We start from the raw sequence: 20,112 nt of genomic DNA on the forward strand, positions 1-20,112 counted from the left end.
GTCCCAGCAGGGTGATGACGCGCCTATTAAATTTGTATTTTCATCCAATAATCGATTGTCGTTTTCTCCAATCATCATTGCCCGAGGCACTTCGTCACAATTCGGGCCACAAAGTCGCCAATCAAGTACGTCAGTCTCACAGTCAGTTTCTTATCGTAGCTGCCCACCTCACGATGTCTTCGTCCACCACCGCGACAATTAAACTGCCGCATAGCAAGCTCCAAGACTCGAGCTTCAATGCGACCATCACTCTGAAGCCCCGTCCACCTCTAGCCAGCTACACGTTCGGCGGACTGTCCGCGGTGGGCGCCGTGTTCTTCACACACCCGTTCGACTTGCTCAAAATCCACCTTCAGACGTCCAAGAAGGAGAATCTGGGGCTGGTGACCGCTGTCCGCCGCATCCTCAAGCAGCAGGGACTACGTGGACTCTACCAGGGCATCTCTGGAGGCGCCATGAGGGAAGGAACGTACTCCACCATGCGTTTTGCAGTCTACCACTACCTCAAGGACGAGGCGGTGCGCCGTAACGACGGCCAACCGATCTCCACAGGCCACAATGTGCTACTGGGTATGACCGGAGGAATCATCGGAGGAGCCTTTGGCAACCCAGCAGATATTGTCAATATCCGTATGCAAGCGGACAGTCGATTGCCGCCCGAGAAGAGACGCAACTACAAACACGCAGTGGACGGACTCATTCGAGTAGAGAAGGAGGAGGGACTCGCGGCGTTGATGCGTGGAGTGAGGCCCAATATGATTCGTGCCATGCTCTTGACGACCGGACAGATTGCAGCCTACGACTTGGCCAAGTCGACGATTCTCGAGAACAAAGTGGTGCCGATGCACGACAATCTGCAGACTCACGTTCTGGCCAGTATGGTGGCTGGTCTAGTGGCGACGACGGCCTGTGCACCGGCTGATGTGGTCAAAACAAGGCTGATGAACATGCACCACAATGAGTATAAGAGCGCCACCGACTGCTTTGTCAAGGTGGTAAAGCACGAAGGACTGCGAGGACTGTACAAGGGATGGCTGCCAGCGTATATGCGCCTGGGACCGCAGACGCTGCTGACGTTTGTGTTCCTCGAACAACTCCGCAAGCGCTTGCTATAGATTTCAAGATTCTGTGATTGCTAGCAGTCCGAGTTGACCTTGACGGCGGGATTAATCTGCTACCCTCTTCATCTTTCACCATTTCTGGACCTTGTTCGGACGCTTTGGTGCCTTTCAACTCGCACTTTAAGATTATGCATGAGAATTCTGTAGTATCCAGCAGCTTCAGCCGTGCATACATGTACACAACAGGAGATGTGTTGACGAAGGATAATCATCGGAACATATATTTTTTTTAATTTCAGAGGTTGCGGCGTTTGCCTATGACCTGTTGGCGCACAACAATCTTCTAAAGAATTATGCTTCATCGTGATCGAGCTTCAAGTTCTCGACAAGATTTCACGCGGTTTCCCACCTTAAATAATAATATTTCACGACAAACTGACATGACTTGTGTCGGTCTGCATCAGTCGATAGTTTATGAGACGAGGCTTCACCTTTCTCGTAAAGGTACAATCTGACCGCTTTCTTCACTCCACTCACTCGTCCATTTGCTGAGGTAGGATCTAACGCGTTTCCGATGAGTTTCGACCCGTCAAAGCTGATGGAGCATCTAGCAAATCTGTCTGAGCAAGAGCAGGCAGCATTCACGCAGAACATTTTAAATCGAGCAGAAGAGATGGAGCAGCAAGCTCAGCAGTCGAGAACACGCGAGGGGCTAATCCAACAGTTTAAGAAGAAACGCTCTACATTCGTTCGACCTGGAGGCATCTACGCTGAGAAAAAATGCTCAGAAGCACTGAAAGCTGGGGCTGTTCCAATGGGTTTTACTCTGGACGACACGAAACCAAAATCTGACATGAGATTGTTGAAGACACTCAAGCCCATGCTAGTGGAGGAACTGGAGCTTGGCACAGTACACCGAGGACGATATTTGTGCGGATGGGTAGCAATCGACGACGCCTTCTTCAGTATCTCTGCGACGTCACTCCTTCTCGAAGACGTGACGGGAGATTTGGTGGAACTTGCTGTCTATGGGATACTGGACTCGGAGCTTCCGTTACTCGAGAAACAGTGTCAAGTGGCTAGCGGATTTCCAAAAGGACGAGCGATTGTGGTGCTAGAGCCATATTACAAAGTAAGAATGGATGGGACTGTAGGCATTCGTGTCGACGAATCCGAAGAAATAATTTCGTGGCGGGACGTTCCAACCGACCTGGTGACTTGGAAAAATCTTGGGAATGATTTTTTCAGTACCCTAAATTGTCAAAATGAAGGTCGTGGAGCGCTAGCGTGTTATCAGCGTGCGATACAAGCTGAGCAACCTGATGTTAGTACGTTAGCCCAATTACTCAACAACATCGCGACTTGTCGGTTCAAAAAAGGAGACTACGGTACGATCGTCCAACTTTCGGGTGCTGCTGTTCATCTGGATCCTACCAACTTCAAAGGATGGCTACGCTTAGCGTCATCTCTAGGCGAAAATGGAGCTGAAACGATTGCAGCACGTGTGGTTGCTCATGCCCGTAATACTTTACCGAATATTTTACCCAAGCAACTGCAACTGCTGCAAAATATAGTCAAGACGGGATCTGCAATGGAGACTTCAAGATTTCGATCATTTGCAGAATGGTGTTGCAAGTTGGCGTCTCCTGGGTTTGTAAAGTGTGGCGAAGAGCTCTCTGGAAACACTGAGACTGCCGAGGTGTGGCGTGAAAAGGGATCTGACTGGTTTGCGAAGGGCGATTTGGAGGCTGCTGAAGAATGTTATCGAAAGGGGATATCGGCTTGTGCGTCCTGTTGCCATGATGTGTCACTTGTGCTGAACAATATTGCTGCGGTGCACTTAATGACGTTCCGAGATTCCAAAGATGTCCCCGGTATCAGTTCTCGTGGATTTAGTACTTCATCTGAAGCATCGGAGGGCATGGTACCAAATGCTGAGATGGCGCTTCTAAATTCCACCACCGCTGGCATTATTTCTCCTCTGAACCATAAAGCCTGGACGCGGCGAGTTCGATGCATGGAGAGCTTGGGTATGACGCAAGCGGAGTGTATCAGCTATTTGAAAGCGATCCATTCGAGCATTTTATCAACTGCATCGTTTGGAACCTTTGGAACCGAAGAGAATAAGAAGATTCAGGAATTCAAGAGAAATACTGATGCTGAGATCTAACGGCGTTCACAGCAACATAACAAGCCAAAATCTGTCCACAAAGTCTCTGAAACACCAACTCACGTGCAGCGTGAAGAGCGTGATACGTTGCGTCCCGAAAGCATTGCAGCCGCAGTCAAGTCAAATGAGAAGAATGTGTTTACGAGCTCTAGAGACGAAGATACAGAGGACATCGACGAATACATTGCGCGGATGGAAAAGCTCGAGAATATTACCCGCTTTGCTTTTGCTGCGTCAGACCCTCAACAGCAAAAGAAGCTACCACGTGAAGTGCTGATGTTTGTGAAGAACCCACCGCCCCAAGTTCATGTTGAGTTCCCGAAACAGCGTGGATGGCCTTCAGGAATTGACGCGACATTCGCCCGCAAAGCTTTGTATCGTGCTTACTTGAATGCCAGCTCTAGTCCATGGATGACAGCGTCCGTCATGCGCGAAGGAGCTTATTTCGCCAACATAGACCCTGCTGACATGATTAAGCGATGGCATGGGACTGCTGCAATGCAGATTCTGTATGATCGATCGGAGTCCTTAAGATTTGGGGACATTATCGATGCGAGAGAAGTGGAAAGCGGCTACATTCCTGCATATGACGCTCGAATTCGCTCAAATTTTGCGAACAATCAACCGTGCGGAGGTCTATTTCTTCGGAACGACTCACGTTGCTATCGGTTTTAACGACTTCAGCAGTTTACTGGCCGCCACGCTTCACGATGAACAGAAGAAAAATCTTCCTTTAAAATTTGTGGGGTTCGAGATGAGTGAATTTACAGTTGCCAAGTGTAAAATTGTCGCTCAAATGCTCGCGTTACCGGAAATTCCGATCTGGAGCGTCATGGAGGTTTGGCTTTCGTCCACGTGGAGTGAGACTACGTTGAAACATTTCCGCCAAACTGCTAATAAAGTGTTGGAATCAACTGGCCAAAACGAAAACTCTAAGGTGATTTCTTACTTGAAACACTGGGTGTCGGCTAAACCGATATCGGGTTCGAAAGCGCGTTCAGAATTCTTCCGCAACTTGGAGAAATATAACAAACGAGTGTTTTCAGCGGTGTATTGCTTCCGCCGCGAGATTGACCGACTTGATTTGACCCAGTATATGCTGACTGGTGAGGTCCATGCGTCGCCAAATGCTGTTTCTCTTGTAGAGACTCAACAAGAAGATCATTCTGAAATTGTGGAAACAAGTGAGCAGAGAACTACCACGAAGAAACGCAATCGCAAGAAAAAGAGAGACAATAAAAGAGAAGCCTCCGTGAAATCGACTGACGTTCCTCTGGTCGGCAGTTTGACGATGTGGAACGTACCGTCAGGTGCTCCACCACTCGAGGAAGATATCATGTTCAACACCGTGAATTTTACGAAGATTCTGGACGATTACGCGGCGAAAGAGAAGACGAAGAAAAAATCGACTGAGAATCTATCGGTGGTAGATTTGTTCACCATCCACATTATCCAGAATTTGGACCGCCTTCGAGGATTAATGAGGAAGAACAAACTAACTATCGAGGTGCATTACGGCGTCGTGAAGGCGGTTCGCGGAGAGGCTGCCAACGACTTGGAGAATCAACACTTGTTGTCCCGAATCGCTTTGATGCGGCCGTACACAATGTCGTGGTCCAATGTTCTTGATTATTTTATTCCAGAGGATTTCCACGATGTCGCTCGTCGATGCTCGATATTCGGTGATTGCCTTCACTATGGCTATAGTATGAATGGCCTACTCAAGTGTTCGGAGCTTCGATACTTGACTATGACTTTGAGGATTGCAAGCCGCTTATCGACGGTTTACTTGATGTGGCCCTAGGATTTCGTGTCCAGTCGCACACATTGGCTTTTCCTTTGATGGACATCTTTAAGATCGAAGGTTTGGACAAATTGGTATTGTTGCCCTTCCGCGAGAACCCGCTAAACAGCACAGGCTATCTTCTCGCGAATGTTTACAAGCAGAAATGGGTCGATTATTTCATGAGCAAAGGTGAATTGTCTGTGAAGGCAGCACAGCGACTTGGGTCGCTATGTACGCCAACTAACAGTGGACTGCAGATGGGAAGTATGGAACTCGCGATGCCAAGTCCGCTATACCGAACTTCGACGACTCTGTACATGAGCTGGTGCTACGACCCAGAAATTCGTCTGCAGGTGGATAGTAACCCCTTCCAAGTTGGCGCTGCAACCGATATTGACATGTTGGCTCGCACGATGCAGCAGATGAGAACGGACATGTAGGACTTGGTATGGGGTGTCAAGGCACGTACAAAACTAAACAACAAAAAGAAATGCCATTATTTTTAGCTGGAAATAGTCTTCGCCTTAGGAAGTACTTATCGTAGATGACAGCAACCCCCCCCCCCTCCCAAAAAGTCAGCTTTCCAGCGTGAGGTTCAACTATAAAAAAAAAACATTTATTGACGCAAATATCGCCTCTCTGTTTACATTTTCTGCATATATTTTTGCTGGCTTATCCTAGATTGACTTTAGAAAAAGAGTTTTCGGCTTGACATGAATAAATTACCCTACGACATGACAAATTGTGGCACTTTTCGGCGTATTCACATTACAAAATACAGGGATAAAAAAAGATTACAGTATTTTAGACGATACCGGCGGGTGTTTTATTTGTCATCTACGGTATACCCAAAATAGTATGTGTATACCGTCTGTATACATTCACCTAAATAAATCTACACGAACCTATCCACTTTACTGACTTTAAACAGTCGGTCTCTTGTTGTTTTACACCTCAAGGTTCGTATACCCCGGTTGTTGACCCGTTTTTAAAAATGTGAGGTTGTGGGGGGACTCCATGTCTTTGTCTCCTGCCGTTGGTGGGGCTTGGAGCCTTCAGTGAAGAAAAGAAGCTCCAGGTACGAAGTTCGTTCCCTCCCTGACTCCTACCACCGACAAGATGCTCGCCCGTCAGACCGCCCGCATTGCCCGCCAGACGCGCGCCTACTCCGGCCTCGTGAACAAGGAGAGCCACGTCGCTGCTGACCAGAAGCTCTTCACCACCGTCAAGCGTCCCACCTACATCAAGCGCGAGTCGGACGGCCCCCTCTTCAAGGGCATGCTCGTCGGCCTCGGTTTCGGCTTCGTGCAGATCCTTCGTGGCGAGGTTTCCATGGCCACGGGCACTGGTAAGAAGGAGTAAGCCGCAAGCGCAGCAAGGAATAAAGCGATGGACATGAGAAAAGAGAAATCAACCTATCAACCATCTCTCGTCAAGGCACAAAATGTTCTTTGCGTCTATCGCCTACCTCTATGATGCTACGCAATATTCTACACTGCCAGAATGAATCAAACTTTGTCTCCCTTTACATACTTTTATCTGTACGTCAGAGTCTCCCATTGCCAGCTTGTCAGCACTTCCTGTGGTATGCAATACATGTGGTCCACTCCACATCTCTCTTCAGGAGCAAATCGACTGTCAATTCCGCATCTTCGGTGGTCATGGCTTCCTCGTTGCCCGACCGAGTGAGCTACGTGGAGGCTCACCGCCGCTTTATGGCGCTTGAGAGCCCCAGCACATCCGTATCGGACCCGAGCTCCAAGGCCTTCCAGGATGAGCTGACTAGCACTCTGCAGTACCTGAAGCAATGCGTCCAACAGCGTCAACTGGACGGTGTGCTGTCAGCTAATGAGCGTTTCTTCGAGCTGCAAAACACGCAGCTCTACGCTCTGTGCATCGAGTACTACTTAGGCATGCTCACACCCAAGCAGACGTTCTTCCAGCAGACAGAGAGAGATGAGAAGCGCTCGGGACCCACCGATCACACTCGCAACGTGGTGCACCGCATCAAGTTCTTACGCGAGGCTGACGTCTTCCTCACCGAGTTCCTGGACCGTGCTGAGAATGTTGGTCTCTTGACAGAGAAGAAGCGACGCGAGCAATACGAGCGACTGGAGAGCAAACAGTTCTCATTATCGAGGGACGAGAAGGTCCAGCGCTTCCAGATGCAGCGCGAGATGGAGAAGAAGCTGCAGCAAGTGCAGAAGCGGCGCGAAGAGAAGGCAACAGAGGACGCTGACGAGCTGGACGAAGACGACATGGAGGACCTCGAGCGCGAGCAGCTACTGACCTTCATTCAGCTCTCTGTGGTTAAGAGTATGGAGGAGCAGGCGTCGATTAATCAGGAGAAAGAGATGCTGGAGACGATGCTCAAGATGAACGCGGCTACTGAGAGGCAGGATCTTTTCTCGGAGGCGCATCGACCGCCGCCGCCTGTGCAGGGACAGGGAATTGTACGATCAAAGACGTTAAGGAGATTGTGGAGGCAGCGCTGATGGTGTTTTAAACTGTGTTGATGCAGGAGGTGACGCGGATTAACCCGCAGATGGAAATGCGGCGTGAAACGATACGCTCGGGCGTGTTCAAGCCTGGTCACCGCCTCCCGACGATGACGTTGGAGGAGTACGCGGACCGCGAGGTGGCGGATGCCATGGAGAGGCAGAAGAGAGAACAGTGCGTTGTGGTTTTCAGTGAGATAAGCACTGTGGAGTGTCTGATGTTTTATTTGTTATTGCTGATACAGGGAGGCACCGCAGGGACCGCGTCGGTATGACCAGCTCGTAGAAGACGGCGATGAAGACGACGAGAAGTTAGTGGAGGAGGCGACGTATAAAGATCGCGCCTGGGACGACTGGAAGGATGCAAACGAGAAGGGTATCGGTAACAAGAAAGGATCGCAGTTTTGAGAACTGCAGCACCAGGTCTATCGAGCTTGGATTTCTACAGAGAGCTCTACTAATGAAGTGGATTCTACCTTGTTGTCCAGCGCAGCACCATGCCATATTTAGTCTTCAGGATTTCTCGTTTTTTTGCTTATCGTCTACTAGTACTATCGTCGCTAGAAGGGAACTCAGCGAACTCGATGACTTACAACCTGCTAAAATGTTGGCTCCAGTGCATACGGGTCGTTTGGGTTGAACAGCCCACCATGGTAAGAAATTCCCACTGGAGCTGGGGCACCATGCTACGTAAATGTCTCGCAGAGTCTCAAGTCGGGACCAACCACTACAAGCGTGGGTTTGACACGTATCCACAAAGTCTGAATTTTATCCAACGTCTCGTTCAACATACTGAGACGATCCGGCTCAAATGTTTTCTAGGCCACAAAACCTCCGTTCTTCAGCAACACCGCTGTGCTCGAAATGTGAAGCAAACATCGAAATCCTTTCGTACTCAGACTCTGCCTGCACGCATCCTCAGCACGACTGGTAATCTCTGCTAAAATCCATCCAGAACTGCGTGGTACAGCAATAATTCATACGCAGTTCCAAAAAAACCAGCACTAGTGAATTGCGCGTGCTACATCTCCAAATTGACTCAAAGCGTGACCTGAATCCGCGCAGATTTCCACTTCGTGACGTCTTCGTAATGTTCTCGTCGTTTGGGTCAGCGATATAATGACAAGAAAGCTAGTTGATTTACTCCTGGGCCAGCGTATCTCTGACGATCTTGCGATTTCTCACAACTCTCAATTCAGCTTCTTTGGGTTCTCTTGAAAACTCCAGCAAATTACTGCCACTTTAGGAATAAGAAGCAGAGAATGGATTTCGAGATATTGAGGGGAAAAAATGACGGCAGCAAGTTATATACAATCTCTTGTGTGGATAATAACGCAGGGGTAGGGAGAAGGCAAGACCAGAAAAGATCGGCATCGGTTGTTAAGTGCTCAACTAGATGCTCAGTTTCTTAGTCAGTTTTGAACTTTGGCCCATAAACGTGAATAGGATTGTACGTTGGACCATGATAGAATTCGTAGAAGCTTAGACAGTTGATGTAAATGTGATAGCTCTTGTCGGCCGGGCTGGTCGCCTTGACAACGTTCAATCTGTCGTACATCATCGCCGGGGTCCTCTTATTCACATCCCATACCATGAAACGGAAGTCCCAGTACGCTCTCCAGAAGTACAAATCAAAATCGCTCTTGGTCTTCCTGTAATGCTTCAGTACTTTTGCCCACCATACCTTCTCACCCCCATTTCCCATTCCATGCGTAGATCGTATCATCTTTTGTCGTGAACCTTTTGAACGCTATGCGCACGCTCGATGGTATGATTTCCCTCCCCTCGTCATTCGTAGAGCTTTTGCCGGCTTGATAAGTATCTCTTTTGTATAGATTCATCAAGGCTACTATGCGCGGATAATAGAGCATCGTTCAGTGGATTCTTACCGAAGCTTGTCTAGTCCCTACCAGTCACCGCGGAGGTAGCTTTTTCGCAGCTCGTCAGAATAGTGAGTGCAAACGTCAACAAGAATTCCGCATAGGCAACGAGGTGCATGTCAGTGTCTTTCGGTTCGTGCTAAAGCCTTTCGTAATGTCGGATTATTTCGCCTGTGCAACTTGGAATCTGCGGGAGCAAAATTCGGTTTAGACCGAGGGGGAAATATCCTGGGGTGTTTCGAATCGCTCATAATTTTCCACAATGACCTGTAAAACGTTATTGAGTCTCTTGTTTTTGTCAGCGTTTCGTAAGACCCCCGATTTCACCTAAATACCTGAAATCCTGGTTAGCAGTTATTAGTTCGAGCCAAACATGTCGAACATGACCATACCACCACCTTCAAACATCAACCTGTTCATTGTTGGGTTGTGAGTGTTTTTTTTTTGTTGAGGAAAAAATCAAAATATGCAGTGTTGCATTTAAGTTCTTCGCTTTCTCATCTGAATCGACACGTCTTGGTTACTACGCATCTACATGTAATGATGGTGGTACAGCCTAGTTGCGCTCGTTTCGCTAACGGAGATCACATTTACACACCGTGACTGACCAGGAGTAGAATATTACGCATTATCATGACTCCACGCTGATTATGTAGCTGGATTATGGTGTTTGGTTCAATTGGAGCGATTATGTTTTGCATATCAGCAGATGAATGTGTGGCTCTCACTCCAAAACTTACCAGCAATAACGCCACCAAAACATAACATAATGGTGCAACCGACGAGAGTCCGACCATGCTCCGTCCCAGGATGCAGCAAGCGAGCACAGACTCGACGACTGTGCAAGGCTCACGGCGGTGGCGTTCGCTGCCGTGTCTCCAGCTGCAAGAAACTCGCACAAACACGAGGGCTGTGTGTCGCTCATGGTGGTGGGCGTCGCTGCTCGTACGAAGGCTGCACGAAACTCGGACAATATACCGGTTTCTGTCTCTCTCACGGTGGTGGTCGGCGCTGCAAAGCCCCCAACTGCAACAAGTTCGTGCAACTGCGAGGATATTGCAAACGACACGCTAGGCAGTTCCTCGAGTCTGCAACATCGGAAACTGTCGCTGGTGTCACTACCGCGGCCAAGGTTGTCAAGTCCAAGCTGTCACTAGATTTCCTCCTGAGCCCGATCTCCCCGGACAACCAAACCGAAGACACTGCTCCACTGATATCCACACCATTTATTTCGTTGCTTTGTGCAACGACCAACGGCACAATAGGAGCAGCGGACGACCACTTGCACTTCAACTGTCTCCATCATAGAATAGCTAATGACACAAAACTTATTCTGTAAATTTTTATGCAATCTGTGAGTATATTAAATCGGAGTATAAATCCAAGCCCTTAACTCACTATAAGGACGTCTAAAGATCTTTGTTGAAGTTTATTCCGCAATGACAGGACGCACCGAAGTCCCGGCATGGGGAGCTCGCTCTTCCTCGATCCCAGGCCCAAGTACGGAGTTGGACAAACTTCTGACAGCTGCTACTGACTCAACTCGTCCCCATGCGAGCACCTACAACGCCGAGACGATGGTGGACGAGCTGCTAACGAGCACGTGGGAGCCAATAGACCCAACTTTTGACACAAGGAGCAGTCTCGCCTCCTTCACCCAGCAAACCTCATCTTTGAACGCCCTTCAGAGTGTATTGGCTGAGTCTATTGATCGTCTGGTACAGCACTGCAAAGTTGTGTCCAACCGTATTGCAGAGCTGGAACAGGACAGTCGACGAGTGAGCAGCAAGTTCCAGGACGGACTGGTGAAGCCGGATATGCTGCTCAACGTAAGTATTTTTTTTATTTTTCTTTAGAGAAATGTAAGTAAATTATGATGGTTAATTTTTCTTTTTATTTAGGATATATGTGCTCAGATGGAAGACTTGGAGGAGAGGTTTACTAAAGTGAGTTCGTCCGCTGTGATGATTGGAGATAAACTGTCGAGTCTGGACATTGAACGATCAAGAGTCTTAGAGACGGACGAGTTGATGGAGGCGTTGCTGGCTCTGAACGACCCCAGTAGCAAGCTGACCAAGTCAAGTAACAGACTTTTCAATACTCTCCATGATCCGAACCAGCTGCATGAAGCTTCGCGGATTATCAAGAAGATGAGTGAGTTCTCGACCGAGTTGTCGTCGCCGACGATTGCATTTGCAGTGACGGAAATCGAACGATTGAGTCAGACGACGGAGAATAATTTACTGACGGAGTTCAGTAACGAACAGGAGAAAGGCAACTTGATGGGAATGCGCAGATGTGCCGAGTCATTGATTGAGTACAACGACAAGGAGAAGGTGGCGGATCGATATGTATGGAACGTCATGTGTGACCGACTTGCCAAGTACGTGGCTGAATTTCTAACTTCTTATTGAAAAGTTACAATAAATTTTTTATGTGTGTGTCGATGTAGGACTTCTGGGGCACCTGTTGTGGCGTCACTTGATCCCATTGAGGATCTGGATGCACTGTATACAAAAATTCTGGGTATTTGTACGGACCAGTTTCCAGTTATTGACAGTGTCTTCCCTTCCATTGCCTGTGACTCCATCCGTGAGCTGCTGGTAGAGCGTTTGTTCAATGACCCAGCGTTTGGCATTTTATCCTTCTTAGACCAATTTCTCAAGACGCGGCGATACACTGAATCGTCGAGCCCCGTTGCTACTGACGCAGAAGGTCTACCATCATCGCCTAACCGAGACTACGTCAAGCTATTATGTTCAGCGTACGAGAGAACGTGTGCAATGGTGGCAGAGATTGAAGCTATCGACCGTGCAAACCAGCCCAAATCTTACAAGCAAACTGCTGATTCAAACCAAGATCCAAGTAGCGACGATGATCAATTGGAAGAAACTTCTACTGTCGTTATGAACGAGAGAATCCATACCTTTCTCGATCTCCAGCTCCATTCTCTGTTCGGTAACCATCGGGAAAAGTATTTACAAACAGAGCTGGATTTATTACAAGACCGATTCAAGGACATTTTGTCGGTAGTGAAGTATCCCCAGCCACCCGTACCTTCCAAGGGAAAAGGAGGCGCTTCCAAAAGCAAAAGCTCAGCTACAGCGACTGCAAACATATCCACACCGTCTCCGTCGGCTTCCACCACTCAACTGGTGTCTTCAGCCTCAACCACATCGATATCATCGTCCAATCTTGAAAAAGATGGCTGTATCGCCCAGTTGGAGGCATCGTTAGTATTTTTCGAGAGTCTTCGAGGCCTTGCGGAAGATGAAGGCGTACCCGCCAGGTATGGAGAAGTGATGGACGAGGCAATTGATCGTTGCGACATTGTGTTGAAGGGGTCTGAGCTACGTGGAGAACTCATAACCAAGGTTTTTACGTCCTTCGTGGCATCATTTGGAGACGAATATTTGGGGGTACGTTTGACGTATCATAGTGCATACATATCACTCCTCGTAGTGACGCCATTTTTACTGCCTTGTTTCTGCAGAAACTCATGACATTATCTAAGGGGGTTTTGCAAGAGCAGCGGCTGACACCAGAGTCTCCACTGCAGTTTTTCATCGTCACCGAGGTATGATGGTGTTTTATTTGATCTTTACGTGAGCTAACAAAGCTAAATGGCTTTTAATTTTAGGCTTTACTCAAGCGAATTAACTTCCTGGATGAGCAATTTGACTCATTCATTTCGCCATTGCAAGAGTCTCTACCTACCGAACTCACGTACATCGACTCATTTATTACTACGTTGTAGCAAATACTACCACTGATTTCATTTTTTTTTTTTTAGAATCTGCCAAGAAAGCAAACAAAAGTGCCTCAACAAGCTTGAGAGCCTTATTGCAGCCGGTCTTCAGCAAGTGTTGACTGTGATTGAAAAGGCAATTAGCCAGATCCTGACCGCGCACCAGGGCAAAGGTGACTTCCTCGGCAGCCAAGCCAGCATGTCGCTCTCGTCCTCCAAGGCGTGTCAGAAGTGCACGGAGTATTTGCAGCCACTCGTAACTCTAATCTGCCGAGTCCTGGTGCGTCCTACTATTTTTCAATGTCTGCATACACAGTAGATGACTCAGTCGCTAATTGTGTTGTCATCATAGATCGAAGAGAACTGCGATCGTTTCCTTGTTGCACTTGCGAGATCATTCAAAGATTTGTATCTGCAGCATCTGAGGAAATTCCGCTTTGATCCTGATGGTGCCTGTATGCTACTTCGCGACGTAAGCGAATACCGCCAAGCCTTCTGCTCCCCTTCAACGCCAGCAGCAGTGGACGACATCTTCGATCTCTTACATGAAGTTGCAAATGTGTTTGCACTCCCACCCGAGAATCTGGGCGGATTCGTTCGAGAAGGAAAGTTGGCCACACTAAACAAACAGACTCTGCACCATATCGTCAAGCGGCGTTGGGACTACAAAACGAACGCAGACAAATTGACGGCGTCTTTGAAAGACGCAAAGGAGGCGAAGGACGAGAAATCGACCTAATCAAGGCCGAATATCTGCAATATTTGAAAGTTTTCTTTTTAACGTGAAGCTCTATTTCCACGTCGGGTCTTGTGTCATTTCACGATGAAAAAGCTCTAATTCTTGGCACTGCGTCTGCAAGAATTGCACTGTGTGAGCGTGACGAAGCTGTCGTTTCTTCTCTTCCTCGCTGTGTTGTTTCTCCAAGAACTGTAGGCATCATGACATTGTAAGAACAATTCCACGATTGAGAGATTACTTTCATCGTACCATAACTTTGTGCGTTAGTTCCTTTTTCTTAGATTCAAGAAGCTCACGCTCAGCTTTCAGGCGACTGATTTCTTTTTCAAGCGCACCAATGCCAGCCTCGGCTTGAACTGCCTTCTGCCTCCCATACGCGATGCTATTATGATAGAGCGTCTGATACGCCTCGACTGTAAGTCGCAGCTCATTATGTAGACGCAGCAGCATCAAACCTCGCTCTGGGCACTCGCAGGAAACTTCGCGAATCAGCTCCTCTGAATAAAAAAAATCAAATTGTGCGGTAAGTATTAACGAAAGTTTTTTTTTACACAATACAACGCACCGAAAACTTGCAAGAAAAATTTCTCTCGTACGGGACAGATCGCGTGCACTCGTGCCTGGTGTAGCTTTAATAGCTGATCGAAGGTCTCTTGAAGGCGCTGGGTTTCCGTTCGTGTTGCAGGTAACATACTCACCATACGTTGCCACTTTCCCTGTGCATCCTTCCAAGTTCTAGAGCAATAATTAGTTAGAACAACCTCATAATGAAAAGGCCCTGTTCAAGCGTACTTTGGTGGTAACAACGCATCCATAACTTCTCTCGAAAGGGACGTTGAGACTGGGGCATTAGTAGTAGAAGGTCCGCCAACAACTTGCTTGTTGTGTGTATCATGCATCAGCGAAGATCCACGCGGTGGGGAACCAGCTCCACCTTTATTCTTGCCTGTAACCTTCGACTTCGATGGACTCGTTCCCGTCGGTCCTGCCAGCACAGCCTTCTCGTACATGAACGAGTAAAATTCTTCCAGAAGATCGTCGAGATGCTGAGCACCGTCACCTTCCTCTTCTGGCACAATGTTGCTACCAACAGGATCCATAGCTCTTCCTACTGTCGTCATGATTCTTGTCGTACTGAAGGTGAGGAGTCGTTTACAAGTATTGGCTCGGTTCTAAAAGCCGGAAGTTTTTTTTGAAAAAAAGTGATAAAAGTAAAAAAAAAAAAAAAGGACCACTTCAAGACAGCGTACTACCATGGACTCAATGCGTAAGAAAACATGGAGCCGTCCGCCTCAATCGGGTAGTGATATTTGGGAGTGCAGCAAAAGTCAAGAGGGTGCGCTTGTTGAAACCGGCGTCAGGCGGATCATACTGCAAACACGGCTACCTCTCCCTCGAATTAAACCCCATGCTTCACCGCTTTGTAGTGGGATCCGAATGAACACACTTGCGAGGGAAGCTGGTGCTTCCTTTGAACTCTTGCTTGTATTGTACTCTGCAAAATCCAGAATGAGATAGTTGAGACTCTCGTCAGCTACTCCTACATCACTGCCTAAGTATCTGCCTCGAGTTCTCCCACCTCTGAGTCTTATTCTACGCCAGCTCCTGCTGGGACCGTCCTCGGCCGCCAGCACAGTGTGTGGTCAGGTCCTGAAGACCGTCGCCCCACTACACCGCCTCACCAAAACTTGACCGCACACTTTGATGCCGCCAAGCCTTGGATTTATGTCGATGTTGCTTGATCAAGATACCAAATTCATGGTATCTTGATCAAGCAACATAGACTCTTCAAGTTGAAGCCTTAAAGTTGCTCCAATGTTACAGTTAGCTCAGTATCACTTGATGCAGCCATGTACTGCTTCACCATCACTGGGATATCCTTGTACAATGAGCTGAGCGACTCCCACGAGTCCTCAATTGGCTCCAAACCTTTCCACCCTACCGGTATCTCGTGCCACTTCTTTACCGAGTTCCACCAGTGCTCTTGAGTTCCGCAACCGTAAAGACGATTCCTTGAGCAGCCACGTGCTCTCGGATCTCCTCCGTTACTTCAAAAGACGCATCTAGGTAGAACTTGAGGGGTGAGGCGTGCACGTCTGCTTCCGCTCCAGTCACTAAGTGCTGTACACGAAAGGAGTGTTCGTCTGTATCAATAAGCTGGTACGGACCTATCCATGTAACGAGTAGCTTGTTGTTGTGGTTTTGATCCAACCTTGACCTCAACACGTAGTCACCAACATCGAAGTTCGCCTTCCTGGCTGTTCTCTGTGCCTTCTGATTCCGTCTCGTTTGGTTCGCCCTTGTTTCTTGTACAACCTTGTATATCTCTTGCACCCTAGCTTGCAGCGAAGCTAACTTCTTCTTGATCTGGCTGGAGGTCGTGTCTAGCTCAAGAAAAGCGTTGTCTTGGGTGTTGAACCCGAAGTCAAGTGGAGAAGCAGCAGGTAGAACACAGAAAAGCTCCACTGGTGCCTTGTTCCCAAGAGACGGGATCGGGGTATGGTTCAGATTCTACTGAACCACCGGAATGATATATGGCCAATCACGAATGTCCACCTTTGCTTCGAGGCACATGGTTCTAAAGACCTGCACTAAGTCCCTTTTGAGCCTCTCAATTGATCCATTTGTCCATGGGCTATACGCCACCGTAAACCTCTGTCCACCAGTAAGGCGCCTTGCCACTTCAGCCACAACTTGGTTTTTGAAATGACTGCCTTGGTCACTTATCCGCACACGAGGTGCTTTCCGTAACGACTGTGTCAGTCCAATATCGCCTCTGCAGCCCTAGCTGCTGTTGGCACTGCGCACGGCACCAGCTCACAAAAGTGGGTCGAATATTCCTTAAACACCAACAAGTACTTGTAATCACCGTAGGAATCGCCTAGTGTCACATTGTCCCAATGCAAATCTCCGTTTCGTTCATTGCACCGGAATGTATCAGCCCACGGTCGCATCACTATCTTCCCCCCTTTTACGTGCTGGTATAGGAGGCAGCCAGCAAGGAAAGACTTTACCGTAGCTGAGAGATTCCGTATGATAAACCTCCGGTTCTCCACGTTCAGTAGCGCTTCACGACCCCGACGTCCCTGTGCTCCACAGTGAGCGATCACTAGCAGCCGTTGGACGCGCCTATTCTCATTAGACGGGACCCAAATCCGGTCACGACTGCACAGTAGCCCCGCACATGTTCGGTCAAGGACCTTTGGAAGGTCCACAATGTGCCGTTGTTGAGCTGCACACAGTTCATCTGCTGTCGGCCATGCAAAGTTCCCATCACTAAACGATCAAATCGGCCGGGATAACGTTTCGCCTACCGGTAGGTTCGTCACTTTGATCCTCATCACGTTGACGCCGCAAGGTAACGTGTTGCACAGCTACACTGGGTGCGGGACGTACTCCTGCCCAGCAAGATACCATATCAGCCCAAGTGTTGTGTATCCCTTCAATATGTTCGATAGTGTAGCGATACTCCATCAACTTCATTGACCATCTCAACAGTTTTCCTCGAACATGTTTCTTCACTTCATGGCCTGGAGCGAAGACATGTATCAGATTGCGGTGGTCGCAATACATGCGAAATCCACGTGGGCATAGCTGAGCTTGTCACAAGCCATGACAATAGGGTAGGCTTCTTTCTCTATGACACTCCAATTCCTTTGTGCGCCAGTGAAAGTACCACCAAGACAGATAAACAGCTCGTGTTGCTGGTCCTGGATGTCTGCATCACTTTTCCAATTAGGCACTTCCGATACAATCACTGACCATCCAATGTCTGAGGCATCCGTCAGCAAACCATCTCACTGTCTGGCTTTGGGAACGCCAGGGTGGCCGTGTCGGCCAGAGCCTGCTTCACCGCATCATACGCCTCGCATTCCTGCTCGGTAAGTGTGATCGATATACCCGCTGCCACTCGCTTGGTCCGCCGAGTGGCCTGAGCCATCTCCTTGTTCAGTGTATCCTGCAGTGGGCGTGCCAATCGAGCATAGTCGACAATGCTGTCTCTCATCCAGTTCGTAGAACAGAGAAACTGTTGAAGTTCACCAGCGCTCGACGGTTTGGGCATGGTACACAAAGCTTCTATCTGCTCAGGGTCATGGTTCACCCCTTCACCATCTATAACTTTGCCGCACCATTTAACTTCACGCATGTACATGCAGGACTTGGCTACACTGAGCTTGAAACCGAATTGTGCTGTCAGTTGTAGCAGTTATTGCAGTTTATCGAGGTACGTATCAATGTCCGCAGCATACAGCAGCAAGTCATCTATCCATATTAACAGGTGCTTATACAACAGCGCCGCGTAGCACCGCTCGATTGTTGACTGAAAATACAGTGCTGCATCAGCACTTCCTTGTGGGACCCGAGTAGGTGTGTAGATATTTCTGCGGGTCATGTAGGACACCAGTTCCTGGCACTCCTTGGCAAGCGCGAGCTGCCAGTACCCTTTAATGAAGTCAAACAGCCCAAAATGTCTGCTACCTCTCACTTTCTCCAAGTCCACATGAAGGTTCGGCATAAGACCCGCCATAATCTCAGTCTGAGCGTTAAAAGGTTTGTAGTCGACAGTCTGACGAAAGCCACCATCGCCACGCTTGCGTAATGGTAGTACAGCACAGACCCAGCGACTCGTTGGATTCTCGTACACCCACCCGAGTTTGACCAGCATGTCGTTAAACGACTCCAGAAACGCCTGGTATTCCGGCGCATACTTGCGATCCATCGCCTTGCATGGCCTACAACCCGTCTTCATCTTGATCTTCATCGGCTCGACCTTTGCAGGGGGACCATTACCGAGTACGATTCTCCAGACATCGTACGCATCACAATTGTGCACAACTGCTCAAGTTTTTCGGCGGGAAAGCCTTCATCCAGTGCTCGCTGGAGCATTGCCTCAACAGCAACTCGGATAACCTCAGCGTCGTTCCCTCCTGCCATCACATCCGGCGTTTCTTCGCCATCATCTCCATCATTGCAATTCGGCGTCGCCAAAAGTTCCAATTGTCTCTCGACATCAATGCCAATAAACTTCAGCACGTCATCTCCAATGAAAAATTCATCATCATCTCGTTCCAGTACCAAACATGGCACAGGTTTGTTAATATTGACAGGTCCTGCCGCTGTCATGAGCGACAACTTCAACTTTGTCGTCTCACGTGCCCACGTCTTCTCACCACCCGGCAATCTGCACTCGATCGGGTTCTCCAATCGCTCAGCGCCACAATTCACACCTTGTTCTTTAATTTTCTTCAGAGTCGTAGAGCTGATACACGATGTCTCTGCCCCAGAGTCTGCACAGTATTCCACATCGACAACCCCATTGACACACAAAATAGGGGGTTACCCCGTTCGACCAGGTGGACACTAGCTAGTCCTTCTTAGCTTTACATTGCCTCCCTTTACTCGGCTTCCTGGTAGCAACGGCATCGGCTTCGGCCTTTTTGAGGCAGTCGACTTGCCGATGCTGACCTCCGCAGGTCCAACATCCTCCTTTGGGCCGGGGTGTTTCTCTCTGAGTTGGTCCAAAATATTCGCGGTGCAGCCGGAGTTCCAGATTCGCGAACGACTCGCTTATCCCTCACGATTTTGGCTCTTTTCGATGGTCGTGAGGTTGCCGTTGGCTTCAATTCCGTGGCCTGAGAACGTCTTTTGTTCCTGATCAGGAATTTGTCTTCACGGTCTATCTCCAAGGCCTTCTAACTCACGACCTTGAACTGTACCGACACGTTGGACTTAGCGGCGGGAAATCTGAAGTCAATCTCGTTCTTCACTCGATTCTTCAATTCTCCAGGCAGGCAATTTAACAACACCTTACACTTTTTTTCTTAGTTCCTTCCTCGTCCGAGAACAAAGTTACTAATCCATTGGTCTTCACAATCGTGATGCACAGATGAAAGTAGTCCATAACCCGTGCATCGATATCGGACTTGGTAGTCGACATCACTAACTGGTCTTGGAACAGCTTGTCAATGTTTGGTAAAGCATTGTTTTTGAAGTTCCGTACTGTATCCATGACCCAGTTTCAGATAAACTCATCGGTAAGGTCATCCTTTGTCTTTTCCCATTTCGTCTCACACAACGTGTCGAGGAAGCTGTCGTCAAACGAGTTCTTCACAGAACGCATGACGGACTTCAAGTCTTCTCCTGACGAATCACAGCGCGCCCTCATGATCTCTTCATACTCCAGACGTAGATCGACCCATCGGGTAAGCGCTTCGTGCGAGATGTCTTCC

General features: G+C 48.5%; 8 protein-coding genes across 9 annotated transcripts; 5 read left to right on the forward strand and 3 right to left on the reverse strand.

Moving 5' to 3' along the window:
• Positions 1-129: 129 nt before the first annotated feature.
• PPTG_10029 (hypothetical protein) lies at positions 130-1,398 on the forward strand. The gene has a single exon (XM_008905269.1). The coding sequence runs from the start codon at positions 174-176 to the stop codon at positions 1,113-1,115; it is 942 nt and encodes a 313-aa protein (XP_008903517.1). The 5' UTR covers positions 130-173; the 3' UTR covers positions 1,116-1,398.
• Positions 1,399-1,635: 237 nt separating this feature from the next.
• PPTG_10030 (hypothetical protein) lies at positions 1,636-5,528 on the forward strand (the record flags this gene model as incomplete). Its single annotated transcript, XM_008905270.1, has 5 exons — positions 1,636-3,069; positions 3,244-3,857; positions 3,919-4,852; positions 4,875-4,913; positions 4,939-5,528. The coding sequence occupies 5 exons, from the start codon at positions 1,636-1,638 to the stop codon at positions 5,455-5,457; spliced, it is 3,540 nt and encodes a 1,179-aa protein (XP_008903518.1). The 3' UTR covers positions 5,458-5,528.
• A 608-nt stretch (positions 5,529-6,136) lies between these two features.
• PPTG_10031 (hypothetical protein) lies at positions 6,137-6,379 on the forward strand (the record flags this gene model as incomplete). Its single annotated transcript, XM_008905271.1, has 1 exon — positions 6,137-6,379. One exon carries the CDS (start codon positions 6,137-6,139, stop codon positions 6,377-6,379), a length of 243 nt encoding a protein of 80 aa, XP_008903519.1.
• Positions 6,380-6,489: 110 nt separating this feature from the next.
• Positions 6,490-7,923, forward strand: PPTG_10032 (hypothetical protein; the record flags this gene model as incomplete). The annotated part of the gene is made up of 3 exons (XM_008905272.1): positions 6,490-7,470; positions 7,539-7,690; positions 7,761-7,923. 3 exons carry the CDS (start codon positions 6,490-6,492, stop codon positions 7,921-7,923), a joined length of 1,296 nt encoding a protein of 431 aa, XP_008903520.1.
• A 1,000-nt stretch (positions 7,924-8,923) lies between these two features.
• Positions 8,924-9,220, reverse strand: PPTG_10033 (hypothetical protein; the record flags this gene model as incomplete). Its single annotated transcript, XM_008905273.1, has 1 exon — positions 8,924-9,220. The coding sequence occupies one exon, from the start codon at positions 9,218-9,220 to the stop codon at positions 8,924-8,926; it is 297 nt and encodes a 98-aa protein (XP_008903521.1).
• A 532-nt stretch (positions 9,221-9,752) lies between these two features.
• On the reverse strand, positions 9,753-10,320 carry PPTG_22632 (hypothetical protein; the record flags this gene model as incomplete). Its single annotated transcript, XM_008905488.1, has 2 exons — positions 9,753-9,807; positions 10,136-10,320. The coding sequence occupies 2 exons, from the start codon at positions 10,318-10,320 to the stop codon at positions 9,753-9,755; spliced, it is 240 nt and encodes a 79-aa protein (XP_008903736.1).
• A 458-nt stretch (positions 10,321-10,778) lies between these two features.
• On the forward strand, positions 10,779-14,136 carry PPTG_10034. 2 transcript variants are annotated; one of them, XM_008905274.1, is made up of 7 exons: positions 10,779-11,224; positions 11,297-11,778; positions 11,848-12,814; positions 12,889-12,972; positions 13,036-13,121; positions 13,189-13,423; positions 13,496-14,136. In XM_008905274.1, the coding sequence occupies exons 1-7, from the start codon at positions 10,835-10,837 to the stop codon at positions 13,880-13,882; spliced, it is 2,631 nt and encodes an 876-aa protein (XP_008903522.1). In that variant the 5' UTR covers positions 10,779-10,834; the 3' UTR covers positions 13,883-14,136. The 2 variants fall into 2 exon arrangements, with proteins under 2 accessions (XP_008903522.1, XP_008903523.1); XM_008905275.1 differs by having other exon boundaries at positions 13,036-13,423.
• Positions 13,865-15,480, reverse strand: PPTG_10035 (hypothetical protein). Its single transcript, XM_008905276.1, has 4 exons — positions 14,675-15,480; positions 14,448-14,617; positions 14,132-14,379; positions 13,865-14,071 (listed from the first exon to the last, which is right to left on the reverse strand). The coding sequence occupies exons 1-4, from the start codon at positions 15,001-15,003 to the stop codon at positions 13,934-13,936; spliced, it is 885 nt and encodes a 294-aa protein (XP_008903524.1). The 5' UTR covers positions 15,004-15,480; the 3' UTR covers positions 13,865-13,933.
• Between the last annotated feature and the right edge of the window lie 4,632 nt (positions 15,481-20,112).

Source organism: Phytophthora parasitica, assembly GCF_000247585.1.
Source record: "Phytophthora parasitica INRA-310 unplaced genomic scaffold supercont2.20, whole genome shotgun sequence".
NCBI classification, from domain to species: Eukaryota; Oomycota; class Peronosporomycetes; order Peronosporales; family Peronosporaceae; genus Phytophthora; species Phytophthora nicotianae.

What these genes read in the sequence shown, in the direction of transcription:
- PPTG_10029 (XM_008905269.1), top strand. Translation starts at nt 174, where the DNA reads ATGTCTTCGTCCACCACCGCGACAATTAAACTGCCGCATAGCAAGCTC.
- PPTG_10034 (XM_008905274.1), top strand. Translation starts at nt 10,835, where the DNA reads ATGACAGGACGCACCGAAGTCCCGGCATGGGGAGCTCGCTCTTCCTCG. An exon ending in TTGGAGACGAATATTTGGGG is followed by an intron (nt 12,815 to 12,888) that starts GTACGTTTGACG and finishes TTGTTTCTGCAG; the next exon opens with AAACTCATGACATTATCTAA. An exon ending in CTCTAATCTGCCGAGTCCTG is followed by an intron (nt 13,424 to 13,495) that starts GTGCGTCCTACT and finishes TTGTCATCATAG; the next exon opens with ATCGAAGAGAACTGCGATCG.
- PPTG_10035 (XM_008905276.1), bottom strand. Translation starts at nt 15,003, where the DNA reads ATGACGACAGTAGGAAGAGCTATGGATCCTGTTGGTAGCAACATTGTG. An exon ending in GATGCGTTGTTACCACCAAA is followed by an intron (nt 14,618 to 14,674) that starts GTACGCTTGAAC and finishes TTATTGCTCTAG; the next exon opens with AACTTGGAAGGATGCACAGG. An exon ending in AACTAACGCACAAAGTTATG is followed by an intron (nt 14,072 to 14,131) that starts GTACGATGAAAG and finishes TGATGCCTACAG; the next exon opens with TTCTTGGAGAAACAACACAG.